We start from the raw sequence: 20,717 nt of genomic DNA, 5'->3' as shown, positions 1-20,717 counted from the left end.
TAAGGTGGGGGGAACTACCCTTCTTGTTTTATTGCACTTACTGAGCCACCAATTAAAACAAAAAACATAATTATGTTCATTTACTTTTAAGAAGAAAGAATGAAAAAAATAAATTCCGACCACACTTGGGCACTGAGAGCTCGTGCGCACCAGCAGCCTGCGCCTCTCCTCACTGAGCCGCTCCAAACTCCGTGCGTAAAAATTCCTCGGTGCGTCAGGTGCCTCATTTCCTTAATGCAAATGTCCCGCTCGCTGAGCGCGCGCGCCCCCTCCCCACCTCCAGCGAGTGTCCTGCCCTCACCAGCGACCGGTAGCCGTCTCTGCTCCTTTAAGGCAATGAGGAATTAAAGCGTCTGCAGGGGCAGGGGAGAGGGTTATTCTGTGGAACACTCAGAGAGTCAGTGGGGTGTGTTTAGAGAGCGACAGCGGGGAAGATGCGCTTGCTCGCCTCTTGCTGGACGCAAAGAGGCGATGAAGATGATCTGACTTTGGATTCTGAGAATTTTTTTCATTCCTCAACCCTCTACTCACTGTTCACTCCTTAGTTCTCTTGCTTTATTTTTCCTCACAAATATATATTTTTGTCTTGTATTTTCTTTTTCCAACCCGAGGATGACCCATGAGTCAATGTTTCTTTTAGGGAACCGGAGCTTCTGATATTTAAAGAAATAATTTAAAAAAAGATCTATTTTGTTTACAGAATTGATTTTCGGCTGCAGGAACCGCTCTGACTCAGCATCACTTGCACCTGGGCTTCACCCCTTCAGCATCCTTTTGATTTGCAGGGAGAAGCAGCAAGACGCGGAGCGCCGGAGACGCGTCTGTGCGCAGCTCTTCCAAAGACAATCACAGACGCTCATTTATCCAAGCGCACCAAAAAGAAAAGAAGAAGGAGAAAAAGAACGGGGGTAAAAAAAGTAAGAAGGACATTTTAAAAGTGTAAAGACTAAGACGGATTTGCTTCAAGACAGAGGCAAATGTTTAACCTTACCCCCAGCGTACAGCAGAGAGACCCAGGGAGGCACCGGTCGGAGGAAGAAGAAAAAGCATAGCTTGAGGGGATTGAACGGAACAGGGCATGTGGATATTGGCTTTTATCTTTTTCCAGAGCATCTTGAATGGTAAGTTGCTGTTGTTGTTGTCATTGTTTGTGCTGATTATCCACGGTGGGAGGAAAATCACAGGTAGACTGTAAATGATTGAGGAGCAGGGGGGGAATGGAGGTCACCTGTGACCCATATGGAATGGGTTGTCAAAAAGACTGACACCCTTGTCAGAAGGAGGGAGACGCAGGAGGGAAGAATTGCTTTTTAAATCCTTTAAGCTCTCCAGCAAACCCTTAGACACATTTCTGGCCTTCAAATTCACATCCTGACCTAAATGAAATTGGCTGAAAGATCACGTGGAAAGGTGGTTGTCTCATTTTTAATACATTTAATTTTTTTCTCTCTTTTTAAAAAAAAGATAATTCTTTTGAATGTGTTTTTATCCTGATTTTGTCTCTGGTGTTTCACTGTGGCCCTTAGTAATAAGTGACGTCTTTGATATAATGGACATTTCATTTAACCCTTTCCACCTCCCCCACTGTCAGCATAATTTAAAAAAAATCTTCAGAATCAAAGCGATGCTTTTAAACACACACTTTGACAATTGGAAATTTGTACTTCGCAGACATTTGATCTGATTTTTCCTTATTTTCCAGTAATATTCGTTCATTTGAGTGTAAAATTTTCTTTTCAAAAGTATTTTGTAAATGAACAAAACCCAAACATGGCCGAGTTTTTCTCCCCCAGCATGCAGGAGCTGTTTTCAGTTGAAACACTCTATGAGCTTTTGGTTATTGTAAGTGTGTAAATGTATACCTGAATCCATGCATCTGCCCCCCACACAAGCACATTTGTGTGCTTATATAGTATATCCATAATCAATGGTGGAAAATTGATACAGTTTATTGCATTCGCTTATTGGCCAGAGCCTCTTGTGCAAGGAGGGATTATGGCTGCCTGGGTGTGTACGAAAACAAGCACAGGGAGACCAGAAGAAGGCGAGGGGAAGAAAATGGGGAAAACGGGGTTCGCTCGAGTCTTGGAACAAAGCAAACCAAACGTCAGTTGGTTTTACACGACAGAATTTTAGAAATCTAAATACAAAAATGGAAATTTGAAGGTACGAATATGTTTAACCGCATAAAAAAGGGCTGTGATTTGTTATAGCGGGTCCCCAAAATGGATATTCCCTTCTGGCCAAAATGATAAAACAAGGCGGAAACAAAATGGATTTTTATTTGTGCGTCGACTCCTTTTCAGAGCCGAGGCTACCCTGAATCGGTGCGGTTTATTGACATCGACTCCATAGAAAATGGTATCTCCCTCAGCCCAGCTTTGGCTGAAACTCATAAAGGAACAATGAAGAATCCTCATTAATCATAATCATCTGAGTCTGACATTAGATCAGCTGCCATGCAAGATTGTGTCCGTTTATTGCATAAGGGATTATTGAGGAGGCCTGTGGCAAATAACTGATAGGGATTAAGCCGCAGACGGCGTTCGGTGTAGACATTGCGCTTCATGTGTCTGTCATTTGCCCTGCAAATGTTTTTAAGCTCTGTTTGAACGCGTGTCAGTGGCTTGCACCTAATTTCTCCATCACTGCAGCGAAACCCGGTTGTGTTGCGTCGTCTTCTGTCGCTGGACATTTTGTTGATTATCATGAAAATGAGGCATTCATCGTGTGAGCAGTCGCTGTCACAGTGAATGAATGACCTTGTAGATTGGAGTCAGTGCAGAGATTGGTTTCCAGACACTTCTTGCTGTTTTAGAGTTAGGCCTACTCACTGGCCTGTCTCTATGGTAACCTCCTTTATGGGTGTCAGGAGCTGCGTCCTAAAGCGATGCCCCATTCACTCTTCAATATGTGGTGTAGAAGGCTATAGGCTATGAGTCATGGCATCATTGAAACATATTAGAACGGATGCTGATTACTTCTGTTTTCACAAGGGAGTACGCCCTAAAATTTGACAAACTGGACACAAAGACCTAAAACGAAGGCAACAGAAAATAAACAGCTGAGATAATATCTTAAGAACTTTCCCTTGACTTTGTTAAACAAAACATCATCATGGAAAGATGCTTTATATAGATTTAAGAAACAGGGAAATGTGCAAAACCCACAGCTTATTTCAGATAAGTTCTTAAAAGGCCTGTATTTACATTCATTCTCCTACTTTATTGATATGAACAAAAGGAAACAAGCAAGCGTGAATTTCTGAAGGGTTCTGGTTATTTTTTCATCCATACAAGAGGTCAAAAAAGAGCCAATCAGATTATTTTGTCTTTCATTTAAAGGATCCTTTCTCAAGACTGTAATTCTCAAATTTGGGGATAATTTTGCCTTGCAGTAAAAGAATATGAGGACAGGAAGGAGAGTGTGAGCAGCCACCTTCATTTGGCTCCAATTCCTGATGATCTTATTACAAACCTTGATACTTGGCAAGTCTCCTCAACTCAACACCATGTTAGGTGAAGGTTTTCATCTGCTTCTTATGAAATTATATCAAACCAGGTGTAGTGTTGCTGTCTCTTCAGATCGTGCATCTTTATCAGCTGTAGTTTTTTCTGAATCTGGTGATATTTTGTCACAGAGAAATTTCTCATAAAAAGACAATAGAGACAACATTTAAACGTGTACTTAGGGGTTGTAAACAGAAGTAGACCAAACAACTTTGACTCCTTTCGTGTTAAAGCAGTGCGCACAAGTTTTTTCAGTTTTTACAAAACTAGCCCATTAAAAATGCTTTGAAATCCTTACTAATGAACATAATCATGATTCCTTGAACAAATACTCCATCAGACCTTAAAAACTTACTCAAATCATCTATTACGCTATTTCAAAAGTATTTTTTTTATTATGATGTCATTTTTCAGTAAAAATTAGGGCCACGAATCGATTAAAAAATTAATTAATCGCAAAGTGGAAACAATTAATCGCGATTAATCACTATGATTTTTATTTAGTCTCAGTATTTGCCGACCACATATTATCTGCGAATAATCACAATATGACATCACACATACAACTCTACATTTAGAACATTTATTTTAAATTACTGCTGTCAATTACAAAAAAAACAATCTGATTAATTGCACTTTTATGTTGGGATTAATCACAATTAATCACAATGTTTTACCAGACAAAATGTATTTGTACAATATGGCACTGGACCACGGATCAATTAGTTCGCTTTTTATGAAAATGTGATCTAAACCACAAAAATAGCAAGAATAAAGTACTAAAAACCGATTGAATATTTATTTCTTTTCTACATGACCATGGTGAAGCGGGATACTACCCGACGAAAAGTTTTAATGCACACCGTGAAAGCCTGAACCGCCGAGTTAAAGTGAAGGAATGATTCTTTGATTAATTTGCGTTAATACATATTAACGCGTTAATTCTTTTTGATTAATCGTATGTGTTAATGTTCACAGCCCTAGTAAAAATTAAAAAAACTTGTGTTCTAATCTTGGACATTTTAATTTTACCTCGACCGTTTGTCCGTTGCAACGCCGCCCACATCCCATCACCCATCTGTTTATACTCTCTGCTGTTTGCCTACAGCCCCAACTTAACATTACCAGTGAAACGCTGTTTACTAGGGGTGTGTATGAGGAAGAATCTGACGATACAATACGTTTTATGATACGTGTTTCACAATACGATGTGTATCACGATATATCACGAGACTGTACCAAAACAATTTTTTCACAGTTTTTTTTTAGCAGTATGACTTAGAAAAAAAACTCTACCCGAGTATTCATTTATTAAAATAAAATGGTAAAATTAATTTTATTTAATGATCACAACGTTAAGCATTGCAACTGTATCTCACATACAAGTTGCTTTTACACCAGAAAATTGATGGTGCTTTTCTTTAGGTAAACTAAGAAATATTTGTTCTTAAAGGGAACAGCCAACATGTTCGAATTTTCACAACAAAAAAAATAATTCAGGATAAGAAAAAAATAGAGGAACATAAGTTAGACGGTAAAGGACGGCAATCAATAATTAATAAAATATTGCCATGTAAGCATTTTAAATCAATACAGGTATCACAAAATGACATATCATGACATATTGCCAAATCGTTTTTTCATACGCCCCTACTGTTTACACTCTCTGTTGCTAGCTTACAGCCCCTCACATCCCCAACTTAACATTGCAACCAAAATGGTTAGCAATATTGAAGCTGTCCAGCCAAACAGTTTGGAGCCACATGCCAAGTTGGACGAGGAAAACAAAGATGTTCAAGAACCTATATGTCTACAACTGGATGCATCTGAATGAAGCTGAGCAGGGAGCCTGTACCTTCTACATTTATTTCATTTGTCATTTTTCGTCTGCTCTTGATTCACAATGACTTGAAAAATAAAATACTCAGAAGTACCATTTGAAGCTTAATTTTCTCTATATATGTCCTCCATCATCAGAAAAATGCCAGAACATATTAAAAAGACCAAAAACACAATTTCTTCTGTAGTTGGTCTTTAACGTGCTCTCCTTTAACTTCTCAAAGGAAAATAATATTAAAATATCAAATTTGACACATCCATCTGCTAACTGGCACAATGATTTATGGTTATTTTCCTTAAATATATAATGTTTCTGCAATCATCTGCCTATCAAATGAGGATCTATAAATTTAGTCATCAGTGCAAGAGAGAAAATATTGAACGTAGACCCGAAAACTGCCGCTAGGCAAAAGCACAACAACCTAATCTGACTCATTTAAATTCTCTTTGGAGAGACAAAACAAGACTTCTTTCTCCGAGTCAGAGACGGCGATGATTTGTAGACACGCAGACTGCTTAACCTGGAGCTGCTTGTGGCTTTATGGCGGACTTATCTGCTATGCCATCTATAAATGAGCATTTATCCAGAGGTCATGAAATCATACAGTCAAATTCTGAACTCAATTAGCCGTGACCTTTCAGCACACACGTCCACTTTGAAATAGTAGGGGAACGCTTCCAGAGCGTCCAGACCTGCCTTGCTCACAGTAGCTCCCCACTTTAGTCAGCTTGCCAATTTTTGCATGACCTCACATTACTGGCAACCTGAAACCCTGGATGGAAATGCTACAGAGGCTGGGGTGGGGTGGGGATTGAAATTGGCTGCAAACAGTGAGAGGGAACCAGCCCTCGCATCGCCTCCATAAATCTGCATGGAGGCAGCGAGGCCAACGTGATGATGACAACTCCAACTGCTGGAGTTGTGAGGTGATTCTCAAGTCTGCTCTATAAAGGCTGAGTGAAATCTCACCGGTGTTTCATCTGCAATCACAGCCATCACTGCCTCTGATTAACAATTAAGATTTGGCTACACAAGAAGAATCATAGCTCATGAAATTAAATTAGCTCCTGAAAACATGCCGCCTTCATTTAAGTGATTGATCATTTTGTGGACCCTCAGTCTAATGTGAATATCTAATGGGCTAAATTAAGTTAACAAACCCACTTAAGTCTTGCTCACTTGTATGAGTTGTAAAAGGGTTTGTTGGGTTATATTTTGAACTCCGAGCGTGATTCCAGTTGAAAGAGCTGCTAATGTTGGGTAATGGATGCCCCGATGTGCGATCACAATAGATACCCCAGCTCATACATCTTAGCTCCATAATGAGGGCTACACCACTGTACCAAACCTCCTCGAGTCTGTCTGGCTCTCTAATTAGGAGCAAGCTTTGGTGATTTTGTATGTGTGTGTGGCTGTGCGTGTGCCGCATTTCACCCAATGTAAAATCTAATTACTGATCACACTGTGTCTGTCTAGATCGCAGTGAATCAGAGGTGTAATTGCGCAAGCCCATGTGTAAATGTCTCCTGCATTAAAATGTTAACGATATCATTTAGCATCCGCCGGGAAGAGCAGAAAAGCCCTCAGCACCCAGATGTAGGTGTTTGATCATGCGTGCAAAGTGAGGTTGTTGTACATCTGGCGTGGGTTTCCCTCTCAGACAGGGCGCGCAGTGGAGAGGATGTTTTTAATGTGCTCAGCACCTGTCAAAGTGACATGTTATATTATTTTGCTGTGCTGCTCAGGTACTGCAGGGAAGGAGCTTGAGTAAAAGCTTTATTTGACAGTTTAAAACAGGCTAGGGCAGGAAAAAAATACCAGATCTTCTGTGCAGATATGATTCTTTGCTGTTTTATAAGATTTTTTCTATTAAAGAAAAAATATTTTTAATGTCCTGCTCCAACTGTGTTTTTTTACATTGTAAAATCATGATTGATTATGCAGTTTTGGTCCCAAATCAAACAGCCTGTGTCAGTTTTTAAGACATATTTTCTGCAGAGCAGCAGGAGCCCATTCGAAATTTGCCTCTGGGTTGTGGGCGGGGCTGTTGGTGCGGAAGTCAGCCTCTGCTAATTTCCCATCAACTCATTGTTTACACTCTCTACTGCTAACTTATAACAGCTCACAAGCCCAAGCTAACATTAGAGTAGCAAAAAACACAGAGCAATATCGGAGCTGTCCAGACATCCAGTTTTGAAAAATTAAGACATTAATGGATCTATTTGTCTGGATTTAGAATTGGAAAGGGAGATTTTAGCCCAACCATTAGAGTTGTTGCATCATAAACCTGAGTTTTTTCAGCCAGTGGCTTTTCATCTGGTGATGATTTATCACAATTTAAATAAAAAGCACAGTTTAATTTTGAATTATTTTAAATTAGTCCTCCATCATCAGTGAAGTGCTACAAGAACATGTTAAAACACAATTTTCATTGGAGTGGGTCTTTAACCCATCAGTTCATACATGTTAACGCCATGGCCCAGCGCATTAAAGAGCTGAATCTTAAATCCAAACTTTGTTTAACGGATTGTTTTTCCACCATAGCTCATTTTAAAACTTCAAGAATTCATAACGCATAACAGTAAAAAAAAAAGAAAAACAAGTTCTTGTGTCAAAATACAAATTCCTATCATTACAGTACAAGGTAAACAAACTGGGTACAGCAGCGGCTACTACAAGCATAAACAATGATATGAATTCATTAAATCTCTATTAAAATAAATGTATGCTGACCAGCAGCTAGCTTGTTTGCAATTACAGTCAAGCAGTCGATGACATTTTTCAAACTTCTGGCAAAAATTGGATGTCAGTTTTTGTTGAAATCTATGTAAAAGCTGATCATTGATTCTTTTTCACAGTGATGCCTCATAAATCCTCTTACCACATTTTCCTCCCCATAGGCTAAGGATCCCTAAAATTCTTAATTTTATTAAGAAAAAAAATGACATTGTGCTTTATAACCCTCAATGCCTTATAGACCTTTACGGATGAATCCTTCTGCAAACAAGGTTCGGTGTTCTGGAAAACATGCTAAAGTGGCTAATGTGTAGCATTTTGGACTGTGATTTTTTGTGTATTACTAACAAAGCTGGGAGTTAGCATAGTTACAGTAATATTTGTTTAAGTGGTCTTAGCTGTGTTTTTTATGTATTGCGAACAAGGTTGGGAGTTTCAGCTATTGTTTGTAAGCTAACACGGCTAGTCCGTCTTGGCTAATACGTTACAAACAAGTTCTACACAATGTCTGAATTCCTTTACTACTCACTATATTGTGCATCTGTCATTTTGTAATGCTCTCCGAATCTACAATTTCAAAATCGAGTTTACTTGAAATTTCCCAGTAGTCTTTGCGAAATACCAGTGTTCTCTGATGCTCACTACATTAGCAAGTAAAGACCACAATGCATTTGGTTTAAACTATTTTTGTGAATAAAATGTGTTTAAATGTATTTTTTTAATACGTCATCACTGTTTTCATCATCAGAACACAGTGGATTCATGAACAGACCTCGTAAAATGCTTGTATTGATTAGATTTTCACTTTGTGAAATCGGTGATGTTTAAAAAAAAAAAAGTGGTTGGCATGTGTCCAAATTGCTTTCAAAATTCAGGGCACCAGGTTGTCTTGCACTATAGTTTTTTAGTAGTTAGAGAGTAGGGAGTGAATTCAGACATAGTCTTAGAGTTGGTGTTAACAAAGTTAATAAATAATAATTATCTCTGATATCTCTGATCTTATACATAAGTGTGAAAAAAAAAACATTCATTGGAAGTGCACCTTATAGTGCCCTATAGTGCGTAAAATAAAGTATTATCTTCTGTGTTATTTACAATAAAAAAAAATCCTGGTTGACAAAAAAAAAATAAAAAATCTTAAGGTCAAAAATTGACTGTGTGTGAACCTTTTTGGGGGGTTGCCTGTAATCTCTAGACTTTAGCAACAAAAAACACCACAAAATTTTCCCACTGTGTTTACTGTTGCTCTGAGAGGAAAAGTCCCCCCTAGAGCTGTGTCTTAAGCCCCACTCCCACTGAATGGGGATCGAGCACGAAGGCTCCACAGTGTGGATTAAGCACATGTACAGTCCCACTAAAAGTAGAGTGGAGTCGGTGCCTGACCTACTTTTAAAATATCTCAAGAGCCACCAATTTATAGCAATCTGCATCTTAACATGAAAACAAACATGACAAAGTGCAGTACCTGCGTTATAATTGGCCAAGACAACTTTTACAAGCTACGTCATGTGTCTTTGTGTCTTCTTACAATAGAAGATAAACTAATTTGTTTATGAGTTATTTAATATTTCACAAAAGCTGATACAATTTAGGTGATGGTTTTGAAATTTGGACTGATACCATAAAACCAAATCAAAATTTGATGGTAAAAATTCAAATAAGTTGCAGTAAGTCCTCCTGACCACCAGGAAGCGCAGGAACCGCAACGAAGGAAAACCGTAGAGTGCAACTCAGATACTGGGTGACGGCAAACTTCTGGGTTTACTATCTGAAGAAGGTTCACATGCTTTGCTTCTTTTTGATGGGTGCAGAACTGACAACCGGTGACAGAAGCGAGGGACAACTCGGGAAGGATCAACAGCTGCAGCAGGATGTTTCTGTGACTTGACGGTGAAGGCCGTGGACAGCGCTCTAGGATGTGCTGTCTCTTATAGGACTTCAGCTGTGATGGAAAAAAAAAAAAAAAACTTTTTCTCTTGAAGAGTTTGCTGAAAACTGAAACAAAGTTCTCTGGACCAAAATTAATTAAAAAAAAAAAAAACTAAAAAAAAACAAAGGGGTTATGAGCAACAATATATGTTTAGATTAAGCAATCTAACAACTACAGTACAATAAAAAAAAAAAAAAATCTAGCGGCAGGCATCCACCTTCATTAGCTTTACTTAGCGAAAAGTAGTCTACTTACGTGTACAACAAGTAGTCCATACTAAAAGTGAGGCAGTATACTTGAAGTGTACTTTTTATATACTATTTGCTGTAAATATTTGTAAAATGTTCCCATTTCGTCTAAAGAAGTATTCAGTTAGTATATTTCCTAGACAATGTGGTCTACAGTTTACGTGCTATATATACCCATGCTTAAGTACACCTAATAAAATAAACTTCAAGTTTAATACTTGCTGCTAAGGATAAATAAGCATTGAATCAAGGGGAAGTCAAGATCACAGACTTTAATTTATAACCAATAGAGTCTGACAAACAGTCCAAGCAACAGGTGCAAGAAATTAAACTGATAGTAAAAGCCAAACCTTACGACTGCTGGTGTACATCTGACAAAGGCCAGCATCACTAGATGTTGACTCATGACTTTTTTTTTCTTTTGGTTTTTTGTTGTTCACCATAAGATATTCAATTTGCTAAAATAAAATTAGTTATTATTAGTTATTTTGTTGATTTTTCTTCTGGTTGTAGTCAACCTTGAATTAAATTTGTCTCATTGAGTCCAATTTTAAGGGGGCAACCAGAAAAGCTATGGCCAAAAAAATCAAACCACCAACTGTAACTTGCAAGTTTTTAAGCGTGGACATCCAGGAAGAGCTTTTCATAAAACGATTTTTAAGCACTGTCAAATCAGAAATGCTGATAAACAGAATGTGTAGCATGTTGTCTATCAGTTGAGTCTGCTAAAACACTGTCTCCACCTTTTGTCTGTTAGGCAATGATGCCACCGTGGGTGTCGACTGTTCATGTGAGAACGATGGGACGATGGTCCATCAAACAATTAGATTTTTTTTTCTTAACTATAACCATATAATATTTAAGTACATCTTCTTAAATTGATAAATGTTAATTCTTTAAACCACGTGTCAAAGTCAAGCCCCAGGGGCCAGAGCCGGCCCCTCCGGGTAAATATATCCGGCCTTCCAGATTATTTTATTTTGTTGTTATTAATGACACAATGTTATCTTGCATTCATTTCTAACTTGTGTAATTTTGACAAAATACATTTTTATAGACAGTAAAATATTGAAAGTTATTTAAGGTTTAAGTTGATATATTCTGGAATAATATTCCTACTTGTTTTTATTCATAGTTATATTAAAAAGTTAAGTTTTTAAAGTTTTAAAAGTTTAGTTTTAGTGTGTTCAATAAATGTTTATTGTGTTCAGCCCGTGCGACCTAAGGTGTGTTTTGGGCCCCTGTGCGATTGAGTTTGACACCCCTGCATTAAACAAACAGGGTGCCTGTGGTGCAGAGGTAGAGTGGTAGACCTCTGAACAAAGGATTGCAGCTTTGGTTCCTACCTCTTCCACTCATTTATCGAATTCTCTTTGGCCAAGACACTAAACCCCAAGTTGCTCCTGGTGGTTGAGGTTGGCACAAGTGGAGCTACAATCAGTGTGTGAATGTGTGTGTGCATGTGTGAATGGGACAGTGACTGTACATACAGTTTTCATCAGAGCGTGTCTTAAAGGGCAAGGTAGAAAAGCCCAATATGAGTATCACCTTTTATCATTGTTTGAACAAATGAAAACACTGTGTTCTCTAGATTTCACCTCTGCATATCAAATTTCTATTTTAATTCTCTAACATCCTCTCATCAAGGCTCAAGTTTTCCTGAGTTCTCCACACCAACCGTTACATGACAACTCAGTCCTGTGTGGGATTTTGTCAGGACTGCCTAGTTATATCCCAGCCTTTGAAAGGTGGTTAGATGAGTTCCCATCACGAAGCCTTAGAGAGACAAATAAACATCTCTCTTACTGCTCATTCAGAACATGGTTTTGAACCTCGAACAACAAAAGATAGACAGATCACCTGAATCAGATATGGGGAGAACATACACATCTCACACTGCAACTCCTAGTGCACACTGCCACGCTGTGTGAAACTGGAGAAAAAAAATATTTAAAAACATATTTAAAGTTATGTACTCCTTTCTTAAGGACAAGCAGAAGGTAGGTTCTGTATATCTCTGGGTTTACATCCAGTTGTCAGGACTTGGTTTCTTTGTCGAACCGCACCAGAACTAATAACTTACTTGTCCAAGGATCTGTTGAATTAACCAAGAAGTCTGGTGTTCTAACTTGAAACTTAAAGCTATGACAGTAACTTGATGGTACCAAAATAACATTGACTCCTTCAGATTTATATTCATGATTCAGATAAAACATAGAAATAGGAAGAGCTTCCATTGAACCGACTGCTGTCCATTTTTCTGTTAGTTCTTGTAATGTCAGGCCAGAGCTTTTTGTTCATTGTGAGGCCAGGTGACAGAGGTGTGATGAGTTTGCTATCTATCACCCAGCCAGACAAACATTCACGCTACACCTCATAAATACTGCCCCTTAATCCAGTCCTCCACACACCGGGGCCGGGCTCTGAACCCGATACACTCAGCGGCCCAAGGCTGAATTGATCCCCATGACTCCAGCCAGAGCATGATGCATGTACCTGATATACTGTTGCTCACTAACAGCCTATGGCAGCCTGTCCAACGCTGCCTTTGAGCTTGTCTTTCTGTTCCTGCATGTCATGGACATCCTTTTTTATAAAAAAAAAAAAAATAAAAAAAAAGAAGGAAAAAATAAATCACAAACCTCTTCACCCCTTCTGCAGTTTTCAGCCATCACATTTTTGCTGCTTTACAATCCAATTATTCCAGACTGCATTTCTTGATGTTTCACCATCACGTCTGCCCACATTCCCAATATTAAAGTAGGCTAGGGGATAATGGAGGAGGTAAAGCTGGATAGACAGTGTGACAGAAAGACAAATGGGTCCAGCTTGGTTTCTCGACACTGCTCTTTATTTTTAAACCTGGCACAGATGCAAAGATTTAAGACCAAGTTAGTGGCGGCTATTTTTAGCGCACCATTTTTAAGGCGCTGTCATCATAAGGTGTGCGATTTTGTGTGCATGCATGTGGCGGAGGTGTATAAATTGGGTGATTTATTTGGTAATTTGCTTGTGTTTATGTGCGCTTCCATGCACCTTTATGTTGTTAGTTGAGAGGCTTTGCAGGGTGTGTGTTCTCATGTGCATACGCTGTATTCCAGAATGTGTGTGCTTAATTGGGGCGCTGAGTGGGTGGGTTAGGGTGTTATATGGAATGGAGCCACAGGAGTCTGATTTATGTTCTTCCAGCCACTGATCGATCCCCCAGCCTGGTGAGAGACTGACTGCATTGTCAATAATCTTAGCACTCTGTGGTATTCCTAGATTCCCAGACCTGCTCAGCTCAGCGCAAGGTGTGAAGGTGCAGAGAGCCATCTTATGCACTATCACGCGAGAGGCCACGGAAATGGCACATTCAAATGCATCGAGTCCAGCAGTAAAGAGACCGTACGAGGAAGAACAGGAAATTTCTCTTGTACCAAAGAAGGTCATCTGGACAAGACCTGGCACATTTTCCTTGAAGCACGCAGCAGTTATGAATATGTTACTAAGTGTTCTGTGGACACTTAACACATAGATGAGGTCTATTATGAGTTGCTCTGAGTCAGTCTCTACCTGGAACATCCATCCCCAGAAGTGATTATGTTAATAAATGTTTGATCAGATGATTAAATTAAAGCTTGTACTGCAAAGCACTAAAAGACTTGGAATACATTTTTGCCAGCCTAAGCTGCCTTGGCCTTTGCATCCCAGCCTCTGAAGGAACGGATAACCACACACAGGAGGGGGGGACTGTTAAACCATAGTCAGGCGGAAGCAATCTGCAGAAATGGAGGGAGAGAAAGACAGAAGAATAAAGGAAAGGTGAGCACCAGAATGCGGGATGTGGAGTGATGAGGGGGGTGTCAGAAAGAGCTGTGTTGTGGTCCCTTAAGTGTTGAGTAAACATGCTTGGTTTAGGGAAATGGCTGCGATAAATGTTTAATATGATAAGTCTATAAAGACAGTCAAATGAGTCTGGAGTATTAAAATGAGCGTGGCATGCAGCAGCAGTTTGCAGAAGCATTAGGCGAAGGGAGGGGGGCTGATAATGGTAGGCAGCGCTAATAGGATGAGAAAAGCCAGCTGCTGTGACATCAACATTAACACACTTCAGCAGCTGCTGGTCACAGGCATCTGCTGGACAAAACGGGGACAGTGGAATATCTTCAAAGGGCCACCAAGGCCTCCTAATGCTATTATTGCTTCTGCAATATTGGTTGGGAAACCAGCAGGGGCTCGAAGCCCTTTCCTGAATAGTTCTGAAGTGCAGAGAAAAATGTGGATAGAAGTCAAAAGCCAGTGAGCATTAGGGAGGTTTGACTCATGGGTCAAAATTCAAATGAATTGATCGTTAAAAGCACAAAAACACAAAACAATATTGTATTATTCTGTAAAACTGTTCTACTATCATGTTGTTGTTCACCTTTTGGCTAATCCTGTCAGGGGTCGCTAGTGAAGCAGCTTTCACTGATTTGCACAGGTAGTTTGGCAGAGAGTTTTATGTTGGATGCCCTTATTGACACAACCCGGAAGACGGTAGCATGAAGGGTCTTTCCCAAAGGCCCACACTGGATTGAGCTCATTGCACACCCTGGGAAGTGAACCATAGTCTCTTGCATACCATAGTATTTTGCATACCAGTCTTACACCCAGCCACCTGAGTCGTTGGCTCATGTTTCTAAAAAACTACTGGATTTTCCACATAATTGTGCATACCGGATTATTAGGCGCTACTGCAATACAACAAATTTAGGTATTGATCTGGTACCAAATAATTACAGGGCCAGTATTGCTGATATCAATACCAATATTGATATTTTTTTCTTTAAATGTTTCATTAGTAGAATAATTTCAGACAAACGGTTTGTTAATTAAGTGTATAATAAAACACAGGATATAGACTTTTGGCAAACAAAATATGTTTGTTAGTTGATTACAACAATCTGAACAGAACATACATCAAATATAGAACATGTATTAATAATGACATAAGACAGTAGGAAGATGGTAATGTCACAAATGGGTAGACAGATTGTTCCCTGTGCAGCAGGTTTATTAGTTCAGACAGTAACTAAGCACAGCTTTCAGTCCACAAAGCTAAATCAGGGTAAGACAGGCAGAGGTCAATCACGAGCATGAGATCATCCAAGTAGAGACTAGAGATGTCAGAGTCCAGGAGAGGGTTAGAGCAGGGAGCAGGCAATCACAGAATAAGCAGGGTCAGAAACAGTAGATCAGGTCCAGGTAGAAACACTCGGTAATGCAGCCAGGGTGGCACAACACAGTACGTAGCGCTGGATAAGGCTCTGTGCAGTGCTTAAGTAACACAGTGTGTTCTTTACTCTGGAGACAGCTCCCGCTGGTGGCCAGAGGGGGAGACAGAACTCTGACTCCTGACATAACTAGTGCAAAATTGAAAAAAAAAAATCAAAAATGTAATAAAAATGTTAATAAAACAGCACCACAAATTTATTTTTTTTAAATAAAGGCAGTGATAAAATATCAAAGTAACCAGAGAAAAAAGTAAACAAAAGCAACTCTGTATTAAATACAATTACATAAAAAACAAAACAAAAAATCCTGCCATTGCATGCAAATATGTGACTCTTTAATAATTCTCTCAGCTCTTCGATAAAGCAGGGAGGTGAGGGACTAGGTGTGAGGAGGTGGTGCGTTGTTTACGCAGACAGACAGCATTGCCAGATAGGGCAGTTTCCCGCTCAAATTGTGCGGTTATTTACGTAAATTGGGCTGTTTTTTGACCAACCTGGCAACACTGCACACAGATAGATGCTGTGCTTGCATGAATGAGTAAATTTAAGCTTTTTGTTGTACATATTGAAGAAAAACTGTGACTTAAGTATCAATCTCATCACACTAGTATTGATACTTCACCTTGATGTTGATACTATCGATACTCAGATCAATACTCCCACCCCTATTTGCACTGTCAATGGATGGTCTATTTCTGAAACTATGTCATGTATAAGGAATGGCGAACCATAAGGCACATTAATCGAAACAAAACAAAAAATCTGTCAGTCAGACTTTATTAAGTGTGTTCACAGTAATTCTTGAACTCGTTTGTCCCATGTTAGCATAATCCAAATACCTGTAACTCCCAACCTTATTTGCAACATACGTAGTAGACTGATACAACAAATGTTACTGTGACTACCCCAACTCACAACCTTGTTAGAAACAAGTTAAAAAACATAGTCCGACACCACTACACATTAGCTGTGTTAGCATGCTCACTATACCAGTGCCCCCTTCCTTGTTATATGTCAAATAAAAAGACTGATATTGATAAACAAACGTTACTGTGACTATGCTAACTCCCAACACAGTCTGACACCACTACATGCTAGCAACATCAGCATTTACAATAACAACCAGCCTTGCTAGCAACTCTGAAAAAAGCTTTGACATCAGTAAGCACAACCAGACTCAACAATATATAATTTGATGAATTGGAGTGCAAGTGTGATATTTGATAAGAAATACAGTAACTAACAAAGGTTACAACCATAACATACCCATTTCGAAACATTGTAGTGGTGGGTGGAGTAAACCCATCCCAAGGTATCTTTGCCGGTGAATGATCCAGTGGGTGAAGCTGTAATCTCACTTTTCCTGTGTCTCATACTTTATTGTTCACACACAGGATTAATATTTTTTTTATTTGTGAATAATTTACTCTTGTATTTGCTGCCTATAGCCAACACACTTTAGTATGCTGATGCTCAAGGTAGCTTTTGCTGATGATCCATCATTCTGATGTCCAACATCAAGAGCTTTGCTGAATTTATAGGAAGCATCCGTTTATCTGAAACATTACACTTTTAGGTTGAAAGCATGTTTTTATGACAGTTTTTGGGTAAATTGTTAAAAAAATAAGGCTCTTTGCAAATAGTGTAGTTGCAAAGTCGTCTTTTTTTTATAAACTTTATCACAAGCTTCCTCCTGAACGCTAAAAAAAAAAAAATTCTTGATTTGTTTTGACAAAATGTGCAGCATGGCCAGTAAGCTTGGATTGTATTCTTCTTAATGGATACCTATGACACTAAAGATAGTTGTGTGTGGGTTTTATCCTTTTTGTGTCCTGTTATAAAATATGAAACCTTCGGTGGAATATACACTCAGTCAACTTTTTGATCAAACTATCCATTGTTGTTGTATCATTAAGTCATTTTGACTTTTACACAGCTGTTGTTGGTTTTGACATTGTTGTTATAGTGCATATATATTCAGAAGAAACTGGCAAAAAGCAAAAAAAAATTCAGCTCAAACAGGATGTCAGGCCACTGTCATGACAACGCTTCCACAAACACTGAAACCTCTTTGGAGCTACTGTTGCCTTAGTTGGCATGCAGGTAGACGGCTGTCATGTTCAGGTACCCAAAACAGCAACATCTGTGAAGGCCCTTATCCTAATGCCTGCTGACATAATAAGGTTGGTTGTTCAGCATGTGCCACGTTGAACTAGCGTTCTGCAAACAGGCGTCTGGCCACCAAGAATGTTGGAACTTAATCATATTATCAAGGGAATGTAATGTATGCGAGGCATTAGATTAGTTTAGAGCCTATTCAATTATATCCACTCAAGGCTCAATCAGACCAGTTGAACTCAAATAGCAGAGTCTCAAATGATGGAAGTTTCTGCTTTGTGGCCACTGAACCCACTGAATTAAAGACGTTAAAGTTCACCTTTATTTCCACTGATGCTCTGAACATTTCAGCATCTAGAATATTTGGAGATATAGCTCTAAGGAATAAAACCTTTGTATTCAACAGTGACATAACTAGAGTGTGTGGTTTTCCTTTTTGACCTCTACCTTTTTTATTTTGCCAGTTGCAGGTGACAATTTTGAGTGCATGTATTTCTTATGATGTAAAGTGTAAAATTTGACCGTAATAGTAACAAACTTCCAGCAAATTGTAGCTTTGTAGGTCTACCCTGTCCAACTTCTTCAACCCCCCCTTTTCTTCCCTTTTTTTTACACTCTTATTCCCCAAATCTAACACCCCACTCTCTCCTTCTCTCTTCGATCTTGAGTGTTTGATCCAACAAGAAATATATACCAATGTAATTATTATAAATAAAGTTTAGCCTTAGATACAAAAGGGGTTTGTACAAATGTAGACCGTGTGTGTCAGAAGATTTAAAACAGTAACATCTGTCCAACACAAGACTCCTTCGGCTCTTTTTTCTTTACTCAGCTGTTGGACAGGACAGATGAGGCAAAAAAAGTACAATTTTTAAGCCTGGCTAGGGAACATTTTGCAAAAAAAAAATTACAATCTTGTGAAAAAAATCTCTTTTTGCCTTTTTTTTTTAAAAAGAGAATGTGAACATTTCTTTTTCCTTTTTATCTTAAGAGTCCTCAAACTAATACGGTTTGTTTGTTTTCTACAGAAGTCCATCCAATATTCCAATCAACTATTCATCCATCCATCCATACATCCATTCATACATCCATCCATTCATTCAGTTCTTCATCCATCCATCCACCCATCCATCATTTCCGGTTTCTTTGGTTTAAAAAAAAGCAAGTTTGGACACCTCTACAACTGTAAATGGAGGGGTAGGGGACAAATTCTGATTCTGCCTCAAAGTACTCTGTGATCAGTCTGTGTAAAAAGACAAGGAAATTCACACATATTTACATTTGAAGGCCAGTATAAAATCACCCACACTGTAAAAAATTCCAAGTTGGCCCAACTTAAAATAATTTGTAACCTGGCTGCCTTAAAATTTTGATTAGGTCTAACAAATNNGTCTCTACTTTTTGAAAAATTTTAGTTGACCTGACTCACAAAAATAGGTTGAAAGAACTAAAAGCAAAAATTTTTTTTTACAGTGCATGAAACTTTGAAATACATCTTTTGAGGTGTGAGAATAGCAAAGAGCAAACCAACAGGAGTTAGTAATGACCATCACACTGCTCCACCTTAAAGCCTCGCATAAAAAACATATTTACAACCTATTGGAAAACCTTTTTTTGCTTCAGTTTCTTTGGAGAATTAGCTCCTGTGTTCTATAAATAAGTCTTATTCTTGTTAATTAGGTACAAAAGAAGACTGCTGCTCCCTTCAGTTCTCATAAATTTAGAAAATGTCTGTAATTAATAGTTAAAAAAATACCTGCATTAAAATTTTAAACATCCTCCATTAAGCACCTTTTCACTTTAAAGGATGTTTCAGCGCGGCGGCAGCATTACTCGGTTTACAAGGTGAAATCCATTTTATCGCAAATATAGGTTTTTGTTAAATACAGCATTTGTTTTATTTATTGTATTGCATATATGGGTTTCCCTTCACTTCCCGGCAGCGTTAGATTTCTCATTGTGGAGGTTTATATTCATTATCAGCAGCAGCAGCAGAGGGAGCTGCTTTGGTTTGCTACAACATAATTCCTCGTCAGATCCACTCATGTGCACTTATCATCATCAGCAGCAGAAGCATAAATTAGACTTCAGTGTCTTTATTGCTCAGTTTTACTAAGCAACGGCTCAGAGTCCCCGGCTTCCCCTTTGATTAGACAGGCAGCCACTGTGGCCCATTTAAGACATGAAAATAGACTGGAGGAGGAAGAGGAGGCTCATCTGCTGTGGGGGCCACGTTTCACTGCTACCCGCCCCTCCAAGACATCAGAGGACGGATCTGTCGATGTGGATCAGCAGCTTACATGCAGCCAGCCCTTTCTACTGTCACAGGCCTGCTTACTATTCATGAGAGCAAATTGGTAGACAGTCATTTAACTTGCGTGCATGGTGTATTGCCTCTGGGCAGATCAGATCAGTGGAAATGCTTACTCACTCTGAACTCCCCGGCCCTGACTGAGTATCATCTGCCTTCATCAGGATGCCTAACTTCTATTTCATGTTTACATATTTGTTCTTTGATACGCTGCCTGTGGTTACATCTACGCCTTTAAACATTTTACTCAACGAGTTCAGTCTTGCTTTAGCACAGCATGTCCATCACATTTACGCTCCAATAAGAGTTTGTGCGGTATAAATATTCAACCCGTTTTGTCAGTTAGAACCAGGTATGATCTCCAGGCAGATCTCCAGGCAGACTTGTCCTCGGGGCTCAGAGCACAGGGCACAGGAGCTGCTTTAATTACCCAGGGTTCCTGCTGGCACATTGTCACTGTGAGGCGTGTGGCACCAAAAACACACAAAAGAAGCGCCGAGTCCCTCTGCCTTGATGGCGATGACAATTCAAACAGAGCGTCAGCCCGTTGTACAGATGGAATACATGTGTTCTGTGAAATGTGGCTAAGTGACTCAATCCCACTGCAGCTCCCCTTCTTTCTTGTTTGTTTGTTTGTTTTCTGACATTCTGTCAGGGCTTCAACAAAATAACCTGAACCAGACTGCAGTGCAAGAAGGAAAGCGAATCGGCGGATCGGATTTAAATTTAACCGTTTATTTTATGTATTAAAGTGTTGCAGTTTGTTGTAT

At 39.1% G+C, this 20,717-nt stretch overlaps 1 protein-coding gene across 2 annotated transcripts in view; it reads left to right on the top strand.

Moving 5' to 3' along the window:
• The first annotated feature begins 292 nt into the window (after positions 1-292).
• LOC112149115 (Down syndrome cell adhesion molecule) overlaps positions 293-20,717 on the top strand; it is a 147,788-nt gene continuing 127,363 nt past the window's right edge. Inside the window, exons 1-2 of one of the 2 annotated variants that reach the window (XM_024276576.2) lie at positions 293-917; positions 998-1,121. In XM_024276576.2, coding sequence (XP_024132344.1) covers positions 1,079-1,121 — 43 coding nt within the window. In that variant the 5' untranslated portion in view covers positions 293-917; positions 998-1,078. Of the gene's footprint in view, positions 1,122-20,717 lie in introns of both variants that reach the window. The other variant, XM_024276577.2, reaches the window with a different exon arrangement.

Source organism: Oryzias melastigma, linkage group LG13 (assembly GCF_002922805.2).
Source record: "Oryzias melastigma strain HK-1 linkage group LG13, ASM292280v2, whole genome shotgun sequence".
NCBI classification, from domain to species: domain Eukaryota; kingdom Metazoa; phylum Chordata; class Actinopteri; order Beloniformes; family Adrianichthyidae; genus Oryzias; species Oryzias melastigma.
This window is presented reverse-complemented; position numbering and strand designations above follow the sequence as displayed.